General features: G+C 41.5%; 1 protein-coding gene across 2 annotated transcripts in view; it reads left to right on the top strand.

Annotated features, from left to right (window-relative positions):
• PIK3AP1 (phosphoinositide-3-kinase adaptor protein 1) overlaps window positions 1-14,310 on the top strand; it is a 43,205-nt gene that overhangs the window by 19,853 nt on the left and 9,042 nt on the right. For both annotated transcript variants that reach the window (XM_033065822.1, XM_033065821.1), the window contains exons 3-11: window positions 1,272-1,420; window positions 3,003-3,147; window positions 4,655-4,797; window positions 5,922-6,054; window positions 6,732-6,928; window positions 9,126-9,315; window positions 12,124-12,219; window positions 12,738-12,917; window positions 13,692-13,754. In XM_033065822.1, the coding sequence (XP_032921713.1) occupies window positions 1,346-1,420; window positions 3,003-3,147; window positions 4,655-4,797; window positions 5,922-6,054; window positions 6,732-6,928; window positions 9,126-9,315; window positions 12,124-12,219; window positions 12,738-12,917; window positions 13,692-13,754 (1,222 nt within the window). In that variant the 5' untranslated portion in view covers window positions 1,272-1,345. The remainder of the gene's footprint in view (window positions 1-1,271; window positions 1,421-3,002; window positions 3,148-4,654; window positions 4,798-5,921; window positions 6,055-6,731; window positions 6,929-9,125; window positions 9,316-12,123; window positions 12,220-12,737; window positions 12,918-13,691; window positions 13,755-14,310) is intronic.

Genomic DNA, 14,310 nt, shown 5'->3' on the forward strand with positions numbered 1-14,310 from the left:
TGCCGTAGGTTTGACAGCACAGTTGATCACTTAGGTCTTTCTTATCAGGACTGAACGTTTTAAATAGAATATTTCTTACTAATATAAGAACAATGATAGTCCAAGTCTGAGATTTTATCTGGTAAATAATTTGTACTACTCTTTACAGATGTGTTTTATACTAAGTGGTAAATAACACATAAGTTCCAAAATGTTGTCTTAAATCCTTGGCTGCTCCACAGGCTTACAAAGTTTGGGAAATTCTGACCACAGGAGATAGTTTTTAGAAGTCATGATAGTCTTCTGACAAAATTGAGTCAGTGACTCTCACCATGTGTTCTGGGAGAGGGGGAAAATGGTGTGAACCATGTGAATCAAGAAGTCGAAACTAGCTAAATAAGTGTTATGTACTAAGTAGCTATGTAATTGTCTTTTGCTTCCTTTCTCTAGCTGAGAAACGTATTTCCTGACAGGGATAGTAATCTGTTTCCATTCTGGCTAGGTTTTTTTTCAGCCAGTGGTATCGATTCAGTTTGTTTGCACTTCTATCAATATCCATGCTGATTTTGGGAAATGAGAGTGAGAATGTTGTTTTGTCCACATGTATTGTAGGCTTACATGTGTTTATTCTGCTCTTGATTCTGTTTTGGTAAAGTGCTGTTATTTTTCAATGCAAAGGTTCTGGTACTTTTCAATACCACTCTTGTATAGAGACTGGAGCTTATGGCTCTTGTTCAACGAACAGAACCCCTTCAGAGTACTTAATGTTTTATTTTTTGATGCAATAATGAACTTGGGAATTGGGGTAAGCAGCACTGAGAAAACTAAACATGCTACTGAAATGACAAACATTGGTTTTCATTATTTAATTCAGGTAATAATTTAATAAAGGCTGCTGCTCATCCTACAGTGCATCAGTGTGCTGCTTAAGTCAGATGAGTTCAGATACTGATCATTCTTATATTAGACATTCACATTTTCCAGTCTAACACGAGGGGACTGTCCAGCTCAGCAGAGTGCCACTGTTGTTTGTTCTGTAAGCATATTCAGTGCCACTCTACTCCTTTTATGCCTTTCTGAATTTCCCCCTCAAATCCCCTTAAGGGAAAAAAAAAAAAAGAGGAAACTCTGTAGTTTCCCTTTCTTCAACTAGATCCCCTTTTCTGAGCATTACTTTGGGAGGAATAGCAAGTTCCACCCCACAACCTTCACATTTTTCAGGATGGATGTGTGTGATAAGCATTTTCAGCAAAGGGGAGTGTTGCAACAGGACTATGTATACTTTATTTTAGACTCAGGCTGTGACTCTGTGACTGATACAGAAACAGAAGACGAGAAGAATCCAGCTGACTCCCACAGATTTGCCATGAGTGAAGAACATGAATCATCCAGGAGCACTGGGGACCGTCCAGTGGTGCAGCCCAGCCGCATACAATGTGGGGTACTGTATGTCCACTCCTTGCGCTATGTTCTTACTGTAATGGTGCAACCCATTATGCTGCTTTGTAATGGTCAGCTTTATAGGCCTGGAAATTAGTCCTGAAGTCTTCTTCTGTCACCTTCCTGCTCAGCCGTCTGTCATCTATGTCTCTTGTTTGATGGTCTTGGCTCCCTAGGCCCAGGAGTAACTTGGTAGCTGCAGTGCTTGGTGCTGTCCACGCTGTGGTGTCACTTAATGACTGTCTCATTAACACAGCTGCTTGGCTTGGGTGCTGTGATGCAGGTGCATCTTCCCTTCTTCTGTTCTAGTGGTAAGTGGAGTAAGATGACTGTAGGGAACTGATAAACTCCACAGTCAGTATCCAGTTCTAATATGGCAGTTCTGGTGCATGCCTTGCAAGTGACCCTGAAAAGCTTGGATCACGGCTTATGTCTGAAAAACAGTACAGTAATTTCACGACTATAAGGCGCACCCTTTTGACTAAAATTTTCCTCAGAACCCGGAAGTGCGCCTTATAGTCCGGTGTGCCTTATCTGATGGACAAAGTTCAAAAAATTTGCCTACCCGGAAGTGAGAGCTGCGAGCCACGGGGGAGCTGGCAGGGCCATGGCTGCCAGGTGGAGGCGGGGCGGAGCAGCGGCGGGCACCCCCCGGCCCCGTGGAGGCGGAGCCGCCCCTCCAGAGGCACGCCCGGGCCCCATGGAGCCGGAGCCAGCCCTCCAGAGGCACGCCCGGGCCCCGTGGAGGTGGAGCTGCCCCTACACAGGCACCCCCCGGCCCCATGGAGGCAGAGCCGCCCCTACACAGGCACCCCCCGGCCCCGTGCAGGCGGGACGGCCCCTACACAGGCACCTCCTGGCCCCATGCAGGCGGCACGGCCCCTACACAGGCACCCCCCAGCCCCGTGCAGGCGGCACGGAGGGGCGACGGCCATAGCCCGGCCCCGGAGAGGCAGCACAGAGGGGTGGCGGCCATGCCCCGGCCCCGCCGGATACAGGCGGACCTGGGGGTCCGTGACACCGCCCCTGCCGGGTACAGGCGGGCCCCGGGGCCAATGGCTGCCGGCTTGAGGCGGAGCCTCGGCCAGCAACTGCACGGAGGGAGCTGGGGGCGGAGCCTCGCTGCAAAAAAAAAGTGCGCCCTATAGTCCGGTGCGCCTTATGGTCGTGAAATTACTGTACTTTTTAAGTATAGCATCGCCTCAGATGGAAAGAGTCTCAGTTTCTTTCGTTTCTGCTTAGAATGTGGCTGTGCTGCTTAAAGGAAGAAATGGTTAGAGTTGAAAGTAAATAATTTTATAAATCTAGCTCTAATCAGTTTATAAATATGTCTAATCTGTCTGGAATTCTATCAGTTTAATGCTTGTATCTATACTGGTGCAAGCTGGAGCAGAAACCACCTGCTCAATTAGTCTGTGGCTGGAAGATGCTCCTGAAAACAATTCACAACTGTGAAAAAATGAAAAAAATACAGATGGTAATTGATGTGTTAGTTGCAATGTGAACAAAATCCCTAGAAAATGGACTTAACCAAGTAAGTGTTTTTGTTTTGAACCTGTGTGTTGTTATGCCTTTTGTCTTAGGTGCAGACAACAGTTTATATTATCATGAAATGTAAGCTAGATGGTGAAATGAAAACTGAAGTTGAATTTTCTCCAGAGAATGCATCCTCTGTGCGTGTGCTGGCTGTGATGGAGAATGAGTACACAATCTCTGTGAAGGCTCCAAGTAAGATGGACTGAGTTTTTTTTCCCCCTCTCCTTCCCCATTGTTTCCTTTCTATCTCAACCTACCTGTCCTGAGAAATACCAGGGGGATAAGGGTAAAGAGTGCAATGCAGAAAAACTTCAGTCCAGAAAAATCTCAAAATTACGTTCTCACCTGTCATACTTTTGATGAGGAACTGAGAGAGACTGCTGCTTGTGGGTTCTGTTTCCCCCTCAGCTGCAGTAGGGTTGCAAGGTGGAAACACCTTGGTGGGAGTTCTGAAAACAGATTGCAGCTTGTAGAGCACTTTGAACTTAGCTGTGTGTTATGAGCACCACCGTATTAGCATTGGCAGGGCACCAAGAGAGAAGGTAAGTGCCAGTAAATAATTGCATGACTATAACAGTGTATGTTTAATGTGTAGTGATCTCTGTGATCAGAGCTGAAACTATTCTGGCTTGCCTTTTAATTTAGGTATGTTCTGTCAATCTATATATTTACATTTACAAAACTGAAGGTTGTCTAAACTTTAGGTTCACTGAACTTTAAAGGCATGGTTTCAGAGCCTTAAAGATTGATATTATTTTCCCAGCATTATTTGATCTACTTTGATCTGTCCTCTTGGAGAGTCATTGTGCTATTTTCTCTGAGAATAGACTAATAGTCATTGTAGCAGCTACCATAAAGTCAGTGAAGTGGGTTGATTTAAAGAAGGTGACCTCATGAACATATAAAGGCTTAATTTAATCTGTTTTAAGTCAAGACTTATGATATAAACACTGGCCTGGAAACTAACTTGTACTTTGAATTATAAACATGACCTTTACAGTAATGGAGTATACAATGTAAGGTCTGAAGTTTCTAACAGTAAGAGAAAATTTTAATTCCTTTGTTTTATTAACCATTTCATAATTTCCTGAGTTGCTAACATGGAAAGACTAATTTTAGCAGGATTCAAAATATCTGTGTTTCAAAGAGAAAGTTCAGAGTTAGAAATGTATGCTAGATGAAACATCAAGAAGCTCCAAGGTACAGATAAAAGATAATCCTGTGCATGGGTAAACTTGCAAAGCTGGAATTCCTTTTAATTGCTTTTATTCAGAAATTAGTGAGGCTGACAGAGGTTGCAAAATCTCTAGTGACTTTTCTGATTTCTCTCCCCTTCTTCCCCAGCTCTTTGTATTTATGGTATGGCTTTATAGACAACTCCAGAGAAGCTGGGGGTGGAGAAATGTGAGGCTTTGTAGTTCAAGGTGGAGCACTTTTAACATCAGTAGTCCAGTTAGCAGAGGAGCTAGCAGGTTATGTGCATTGACATAGCTATGTAGAAGGCAGTTTCAAAGTTCTTTCCTACCTAGTGTTCTAAGATCATGACTCTTTTAATGACTTTTCATGAATTCAATGTAGCAAAAACTGTTTTGGTATCCATCTGGCAGTATATCCAAACTCCTCCTGTCCTCACAGTATGTCCTGCAAACTCATGCCCATTGTTTGTGCTAATGGTGATTTTTGCTCTTTCTTTTCAAAGATTTAACCTCTGGGACAGTGCCTCTGCAGATATATTCAGGGGACTTAATAGTGGGAGAAACAAGTATCACTTACCATACTGACATGGAGGAAATCAGCAATTTGTTGGCAAATGCAGCCAACCCTGTACAGTTCATGTGCCAGGTAAGGAGTTCAGCAAACAGCTGCTTTGGAAACCAGCTCTTTCAGAGGCTAGACAAGTAGGCATAAGTAAAAGTGCTTGCCATGAAGTAGCTCTTCTGAAATGAAGAAATATGAGGTTATTTAGGGATTTTCACCTAACGCTAATATCCCCTTTTATTGAAAGCATGGGTGTTTTTTCTGTCTCTGGAGCACATAACTGGCTAAGGTGAGTCAGGTTATCAAACTAAGAAAAAGAAATGCAGTCAATCAACACCCACATTTAGACCTTGATGACTTCAAAAGATTGGAATGACAACTTGATATAAGTACCATAAAGAAATAAATTGTTTTAGAATTTGTACCTAGGCGTTACTACAAAAAAGATGTAAATAGTAGCAAAGATTCATATTAGCTGGAGGAAGTAGAGTAACATAAAATTATTTGTTGATTCTTAGCACTTCCTTTTTCAATACAGCCACTCAGTTTCCCTATAATGTTTTGCCCAATTGGGGTACCTGAACCCTATTAGAGGGATAAAGCTTGCACAAGGAAGTTTTCTGCTGTGTTGCCCTGTTGCCTGCCTGCGTGTTTGTGATCTGCCATGTAGTGGAAGCCTACAGAAAGCCTTGTTAGAAACCAATATACCTGGGGCAGGGGAGACTTTCCCTTGCTTTTTAGTTCAAGCTGTGAAGCAATTGGTACTGGTTGATGCCTCTGCTTAGGGAATATGCCCGCTTCCCAGTGATGAAGAACCAGTTCAAAAGCCAAACCCGTAGTGTGTACCTGCACAATTCAAAATGGACTAGTGCGTACTTAAAGCAGGAGTGACATTTCATTTGAACAACTTCAGAAGTAAATGTATATCTGCCAAGAAAGTAGGAAGCAAGTTTTCTGTACTTCCAGTTGCATGAATGACTTTCTCATTGTGCTCTGTCTTGTGGTGTATAGGGCTCTCATCTATTGAGGTTGATGATACTCTGTTTCTGCACCAGGAAGCCATGCAAGTTCTTTGTCTGACCTGAACATTTCTACCTTCTGTGTTTATACCTTTCTGATTGTATTAAAGAATAAAAACGCCATATAAATACCACCTTAACTGAATCTCCAGACTCTACCAAACAAAAGTGCTTTCCATTTATCTGTAGGCCTTTAAAATTGTGCCATACAGCATAGAAGCCCTGGACAAATTGTTGACGGAGTCACTCAAGAAGAACATTCCTGCCAGTGGTCTACACCTGTTTGGAATCAACCAGCTGGAAGAAGAAGATATGACAGCAAGTAAGTTTAAAGACTCTTGGTTTATTTTTAGATTTTCTTTCTATCAGTTACTTTACCTTGAAGCACTTTAACACTTCAGTGTGTGGGACCTGCACAGGCTGTCACAAAAATGTTGGGTCTCAACCAGGAAGCTAAATTTGATTATGTCTATAGAAGGGGGATTGCCATTTGAGTCAGGTGACCCTTTTTTATTACATGTATCATTCTCACTTCCCTGCATTGTGGCAGATGCTGCTATGTAGACATAAAACTAGAGTGAAAAGATGATGCTCCCCAAATGTCTCCCAGGTTTTCTGCTTTGTTCTTCTCTGTCTCATGTGCCATTTCTCCACAGCCCAGTCTTTTTCCCCAAACCCCATAAGATACACAGTGGGCACTGAGCAGTTGAGTTGGTATGCTGTCTTTTTGTAATGATGGTCTAAGAAGTCCTTGCAAATCTGTGGTCCTACATACATTTAAGCTATTACAGTGTCATATACCCCCCTGAAGGTTATGGGATTTAAGCCTGGAGATGCACAAGATAATTTGTGCAGTTAGTTCGATTTCGAAACCATATATATACTTTCAGGGATTTCACAGCTGCTTTGGTCTGCATGATTGCTGTGTCTGTTTCTCACCTACTGGCTTTGTTGCTGCTAAAGAAAAACTTAGGTTCTAACGGGCTCCTGTTCTCACAGATCAGAGGGATGAGGAGCTGCCAACACTGCTTCACTTCTCTGCAAGATACGGGCTGAAGAACCTTACTGCCTTGCTGCTGACATGCCCTGGAGCACTGCAGGCCTACAGTGTAGCCAACAAGTATGGCCACTATCCAAACACCATAGCAGAAAAGCATGGCTTTAAGGATCTGCGCCAGTTCATTGATGAATATGTGGTAAGAGGAGCTGAGCAGTCTTTCTGCCTCGTCCCACCCCGGGTGCAGGCTCTGGCCTGAGCTTGGCACTTAGTGTTACTTCAGCAGGAGTGATGGGTGATAAAGTGTGTTGTGGTAGGGTGTAGAACAGACATCCAGCCACACTGAAATCTTTCAGGCTGAAGGGTTAGGTATGTCTCTGGAGCCAGGGAAGTTCCTGGTGCTTTTGCACAGAGCAAGTAAGATGGAAGCAGAGACTGCCATGCTGGCTTCCATTCCTCCATCCATCTAATGAAGTTTCTGCAGGGATGTGGTTGGTGCCTAGTGTGCTCTTCTAATTCTGATCCTGGGAAAAGAGCCCCTTCATCCATCTTACTTTAGGGAGTAATATGGGAACAGAATATGTTTGGAAAGATACAATCGGAGGTGCTGTCTTAGTTGTAGTATGGTCAGGATTGCTTAGTAGCTCATTCACAGATGATCTGTGTAGTGGGCCTGTTCCACTTGATACCCATTTCTCCCTGCACTGGTATAACTGTCCATTCCCTATTTGTTCTATCAGGGATCCCAACTGACAGTCGATTTCTCTTTGAGCTAGCCCCACCCCCAGAAAACAGCACTCTGACTTTTCCAGATTGTGACATGGACCTGGTTCCAGCTACACCAAGCAATTGTTTCTGTGCAGTACTTGGGTATGCATAGAGTTTCTCCTTCTGTTTCAGTTTGACCTGTTTCTGGCCTGTAAGCTTCAAAATAACAAGGAGCTCCTTGATTCAGGTCACATGAATTCTATTTGCCTTTGCTTTAGGTTAAAAAGTTATGTTTAATTATCCTTAATATTGACTGAGTGTTGGGTGATAGATCTGCCAGCTTTAGTGTGATTCTTCCAGCCAATTGGTGTAGTGTTAAAGCCCTATTTAGGAGCATAGGTAGTTCTTGGACTTGGGCCTTGTTTCTTGGCATTATACATTAGAGCTAAATGAAAGTAATTTCATCTGAGATCAGGAGTGCTGCAGGAACTGTAAATTGTGTGATCAAAATCTTTGCATCGGGGTAAGTAAGAGATGTGCAAGAAGTCCTTCCGACCTCTCATTGCAGTACTGTGCTCCTCCCATGTTCTTTCCACCAGCACAGTGACAGAGCTGTGTTAGGAGTAGGTCCTCCTTACTGACTGTCAAACTGTCAGTGCAGTATGGTACAGAGCACACAAATCATCTGCAAGAGTGACCTGACGCTGCCAAGGTAGTGACCACTATTGCTAGTAGTTTGGATGTCTGAAAATCCAAGTAAACCCCTTTACTCGTGTAATTTTCTCTCTGGCAAAGGTTCCTCTGCACCTCTGTAAAGCATTGCATGAACTACTGGCCTGACCCATTTTGACTGTGGAGGGAAGCATGTGTAGATAGCTTCAACACACATGCCCTGTGGATGGAGGACCCATGAGCTGGCATTTGTGGATGGAAGAATATCTTATAGTATTGCAGCTGTTAAGATGGCTCTGCTTGTGACATAAGTGAAATTTGGGAATGAAGATGGGATGAAGCTTTTTGCTTCATTTTGCTTCCATGTGTGTGATTTGGTGAAGCCCTGCTCTATGTTGCAAATGCATAAGAAAGAATTCTGCTTTCCTGTGAATCAGAAGTTGCCTTTATTACATGAACTGCTGTCTACTGTGAGGTTTCCTGTTAATATCACAGAAAAGGGTCTGTGTACTCCCACTCTGGGTGTTAGATGCTGCTGCTAATGCCAAGAAACTGAAACTAAATCTACATCAAAGCTAAAACTTTGCTATTTTGCAGGTGCTCTGTATGTGATAAGTTCTACCTCTTATGGTTAGCTGTACGTGCCCCAAAATAGCCTTTGACCACCATTTGTATTTTTAGAATGAGCTCTGCTCGTGTTCTGGGAATTTGCAGACACTTGGTAGGACATGTATGTGATGGGGTGAGAGGCTGCAATGGCTACTCAGAATGTGTCAACAGCCCTTATTTCATCTTTGTTGCCTATTAATGCAACATAGATCTCGAAAGTTTGTCCCAAACAACTGTAGTGGGGATTTAAGACACTTGAGAAGTCTTAATCTTTGGGAATGAACTGTCTTCAGAGGTTTTTTCCATCATTGATGAAAAAGTGAGGTATCTTTTGTTTGCTTTTATTCTCTAGATAATTTATTTAAGAGACTTGATTTTTTTTTTTCCTTGCCCTCCTTCCTCTCCAGGAAACTGCAGATATGCTGAAGAGTCACATTAAGGAAGAGCTGATGCAAGGCGAGGAGGATGAGTCTGTTTATGAGTCCATGGCTCATCTGTCCACTGATCTGCTAATGAAATGTTCCTTGAATCCAGGCTCTGATGAAGAGCTTTATGAGTCCATGGCTGGATTCGTCCCGGGTGCCCCAGAAGATCTTTGTATGTATATTCATAGAATTACAGAATCACGGGAAGGTTTGGGTTAGAAGATGCCTCTAAAGCTCACCTAGTCCAAGCCCTCTGCACTGGGCAGAGACACCTTTAGATCAGATTGCTCAGAGCCCTGTCTCTCTTACACACAGTAGCACCTCAGTTACAGCTTTTCTGCTCTCACCACAAGGAGACTGTGCTGCAGTTCTAGCATCGACTGACTGATAAAATTGCTCTATACTTTTTTTTAATTGCTAGTGTACAAGATCAAGAGCTGTTTCTTCAGTGTTTCAAGGACTCCCTGAACCATGAGCAAATCAATTAATATATAGAAATGAGACTAAATTTTCTACCATGTCCTGCTTTTTGTCCTGAGGACTGGGTTCCTAGGAACATTCTGACACTGACAGAAAAGAACATTATGTAAGATGTGATTTTACTGACAGCTGGGAAACTGAAAAACAAGAGCTGGGATTCTAGCTCAACAACTTGAGAGCAAAAGGAAGTGAACATTTAGAAATACGTGTTCCAAAAAGATTATAAGTGAAAAATCATTATTCTAATCTTGGTTTATTGCTAAAAATAAAGAACAATTTCTGATAAATACACATATGTTTAGTTTTTTCACTATTGCATTAATATTCAGTGAGACCTGTTGAAAATACCAAATTAAGTACCTATGTTAAGCAATTCTAAATTTGCTGTTCTTACCTATCTGTTTGGTTTGACTTCATCCCACTGATCTATTTTATGATGCCCATAAGGAGCAGAGAATTTAGCTTCTTACAATTTAACTACCTCCTTAAGGTACTTAAGGACTTCTAGTGTTTCTGCAGTTTTTAAGTATGCTGTCGCAGGGGAAAAGCTTTCTTTTTGAAACACTTGTACTTATGGGCTGTATTGGTCTTGGACTGTTTTTCTCCTCTTTTAGATTAAATGATACTATAAAACACATTTTTGTTGATTATGAAGTCCAGAAGACTCTGTTGGTTCTTTCCTTGAAATCATAAACTCTTTTCTGCAAAGTGTTTTTGGCCACTGCAGGGATAGTTTTGCTACCAAAACCAGGATTATTCTGCCTTTAGGTGGAGATAAGCAGTAAATCAGGTTGGACTTGTAAGGAACAAAGCTGCTCTTGTTTGCAGCAATGAGAGTGAGAGTTTCTAGATGCTTGGTGAGTCTGCCTGTAATCAGTGCACCTCTGAATGGGGTTGATTGACTAAACCTTGGAGGGTTAAAAAACAAGCTCAACACTACTAAGCCAAACTTCCCTTCTTCCAGGCCTGAAATGCCCAGATCTCCCAGAAACTATGCACGGAATTTTCTTGCAAATTGAACTCCCTGTAATTTAGCACTTTTGAACTGGACTCTGAAAAGCCTCTCTTTCCTACTTCTTCTGGAGTTCTAGTGTGTTGCCTCTGCACACAAAGTTCTGCTGCCTTCCATTCAGGAGGCTTTTATTGAATTTCTCTGTATTCCTTACTGGTCTGTTAGTTTTTGCCTGAAAAATATTAACAGCTTGTCTGAACAGTGCTTTAAATGTACCTGTATTGTAACAGGTAAGTTTAAATTGGTACAGTTTTCAGCACCTAGATTGATTCTCTCAAAGTGAAAGTGTGTCAGTATCATTTAGAATACCAGTACACAGGCAAACCCTCACTGAAATTTATGGGAGTGCTGGCTGGTTTATGACAAATAAAGGATTTAAGCTTTTGTACTGACTTTAAGGTTTTTGAGGATGGCTTACTAGGAAATCATAATCAACTTCTCTTGAAGCACTTTTTCTAGGAATTACCCTTGTGTGAGTAGATATGGCTGTAGTGTAGAGGGTAATATCAGGGCTATTTTAGTTGCAGCCATACTGTGGTAGTGTGCCCCTTCATTGTTACCAAAATATGCTTTCACCACAGTTTTCAGAGATTGATTGAAGGAAGGTTAGGAACCACAGCGTCAATTTTTCTGGCAGGAACTTGTTTGAGAATAAGTTAACAGAGGACTGGAGCCATTGTAATGAGCTAAAAGTATTTCATATTCTCTCACATGTAACCCAAACTATGTAGTTTAGATAGCAGTAGATTTATGACATTGAAATATATGCCTCAAAAATTCACTTCTACCAATAAGCCTCAGAAATCCATTTATATCCCTCTTGTTTTTAATATCATTGGGAACATGGTTACCTAACATTTTATTTTAGTTTTAAGACTAGTTTTAGCATTATGGTGAGGTTGACCTTTTTCTTTAAAATCAGAATTCTTTATGTCAAAACACTGAATTAACAAAGTATCTTACTGTTTGCTGTCAGTCCTTTCTCAATACCAAATTATCATCTGACCCTCTAAACACTTTCCAGATCTAAGTAATTAACTCAGCCAACTGTTTTGACTTTATTCCAATAAATAAATAAAACACTATCTTATGTGTCATGGGAAAATTGGCTTTAATGTCTTGTTTTTCCAAGTCACACGGTTTCCTCTCCGGAGCACTGTACAGAGGCCAAAACTTTCACCTGGCCAACACATGCTCAAGAATAGCCAAAATTCAGTGCCTGCTTGAAACTTTGTCAGAACTTCTCAATGGCATTGTTAGTCACCCTCAAGTGTAAGCATAAGGCAGCTGAAAAAAATTTGTTCAGAGTGGACTGAACATAACAACTTAGAAGCATTTTTGGAGGAAAATGCCTGGTCTTTTGCCCAGCTTCTTTGATTGTCACCATAAAGTAGAAGTCCAGTTTATTATATCATATTACATAGTTGCATGCATTGAAGGATATAATTAACAGGTTCATCTTTCTGGGTTTTTTTTTTTTTTTTTCAGATGTAGAGATGCTTCAGTCCAAACCAGACACTCCAGTTGCTGGAGATGAAGTTTCTATAACGACGAAAGACTCAATGCTCCGCAAGTTTTTAGAAGGTGAGACCTATTTTGAGAGAAGAATGGCAGTAGTACAGTTAAAGCAATTAAACAGAACCTGAGATCTCTTCATGAGCTCTTAAGGATAGAATACAGCCTGCACTGTTAGCTATTTTCACACAAAGGACTAATTCTCTGTAGTAGTTCATAGACTGTCACGTGGCTTTTGGAAACCATTGGTCTGTTTGATTTGTTCACTATTACAGTATGTTAATTAACTGAAATTAATTAAACTAACTGTTCCTCAGATTCTTAAAGAGAGTTAGGAGATTTTTCACTATTTCTTCAAAACAGATGGTACAGGCATATTGGCAAACAGTCACATGCTGCTAGATGTTAATGACTTTATCAAGTCCTGTCATGAAGGTCTTTGGTAGATTTAAGGCACTACAAAACTGGATGGTTTTGGCTGTGAAATGGCCAGCTTGGTAAGAATGTGGTACATAATGCATCTGGAGGGAACCAGTGCTCAGTGAAGTGGCCAGGTTGCTATTCTTACAAACTCTACTCCGTTGTAGGTGGTAGCATGGATGTGCCAGATTCCGAGGCAGGAGGTCATGAGGAGTATGGTGAAGATGTGTACTACTCAGTGGAACAAGACCCTTTTCCACAGGAAATGGCTAACAGACCTCCAGTTCCTGTTCCAAGACCAGAATCTAGCTCTCCACAGCCAGACAATGAGCTGTACATCTCTAAAAGTGGGTTGGTTACCAGTGGAACTGTAGATCAGTGAACTGTAGAATGGCCTTGACATGGGCTCTAGTTGCCATATAAATGCCAGGATCCCTGGATTATTTGACTCTGGAGTTAGCTTACCTTTGGGATCCAATTCCATATTTGTTTTTTCATCTTTTGCCTACTCTGAAAATGTGGGGATGTTATATCCCAAGATCTTGGCCTAAGCTTGCTCATCATGAAAGCAGTAGCATGACAGATTACCCCAAATGGTATAAACAAATCCAACTAAATAGGAAAGATCCTGATATTTTAAGGATGCAACCAAACTAATAAACTGAGACATTGCTGAAGTGTAATGGTATCATTGATTCAACTGCATTTGTATAGGACATGATTTTATACCTCAGTACCTCCCTCTGAGGTGGGGTTTTACTGAAATTGAAGAAGATTGTTCCTCTTAGTTCATTAGGCAGCTTTGGAAATCCTGGTCATATATTATGAACATTCTGACAAGAACCACAATGACATGTGAGAGAGTAATTTCAGTGACTTCTCCTTCCTGCTGTGACAGGACTGTGGAGAAATCATGTCCAGATTTCTCTTAGAGGTAGCTGAGCTAAATTCTTTGAGGTCAGTAGAAGGGGAATTCTACTGTACAAATCATTGTTTCCTTCAGTGGACTTAGAAGGATAACACTAATGCAGTACAAAATTGTGTATGCTTACCATATTCATCCTTGCTATTTCTGTCTTCATGAGATGCATTTCAATATCTAAAGAATGTTTCTTTTGCAGTTTTTGCACAGAAGGCTCAAAGACCTGAGAACCTTTATGTTCCTAGAGGGAGAATTAAGAAAGGTAAGGCAGAAGTTCACCCTGAAAATCCTTTCAGTGATCCAAAAGCAGATGTGTTATGGTAGCTTCATCTGTGTGAAATATGACAGAACAGACTGTTTTGCAAAGCTCTGGGGACAACACTCCTCTATGAATGACCCAATCTTTTTAACCTTTTGTGACACTGGAAACTTTTGTAAGTGCAGAGTGTGTGGGGAGCACGTCTCATGTCTTGGGAACTCTTCTTTATGTTACAAATTAGTTAGAAAATGCCAGAATCAGTAGAATGAGTTTTCAGTTTCTGGGCTTGAACTACACAGATTACAAGACTGAGTCTTGCTTTGTGACTGGTAAGGTAAAAGCTCTGTTCTGTGAATTGCTGAGGAAGCTGGGCACTTAAAGGAATATGTTTTGTGCTCTTTAATTATGTTTTTAAGAGCAGAGCTTAGCCCTGGGATATATTTGTGTACAAGGCTACCTGTCAGCTGGGCTTTTAGACCTGACAAATAGTAGGATGCCTAAGAAGAAAACACTTCTTAGGAAACAGTCTGTAATATGTTTGGTTTTTTCCCTTTTTTTC

This window comes from Catharus ustulatus, chromosome 8 (assembly GCF_009819885.2).
Source record: "Catharus ustulatus isolate bCatUst1 chromosome 8, bCatUst1.pri.v2, whole genome shotgun sequence".
NCBI lineage: Eukaryota > Metazoa > Chordata > Aves > Passeriformes > Turdidae > Catharus > Catharus ustulatus.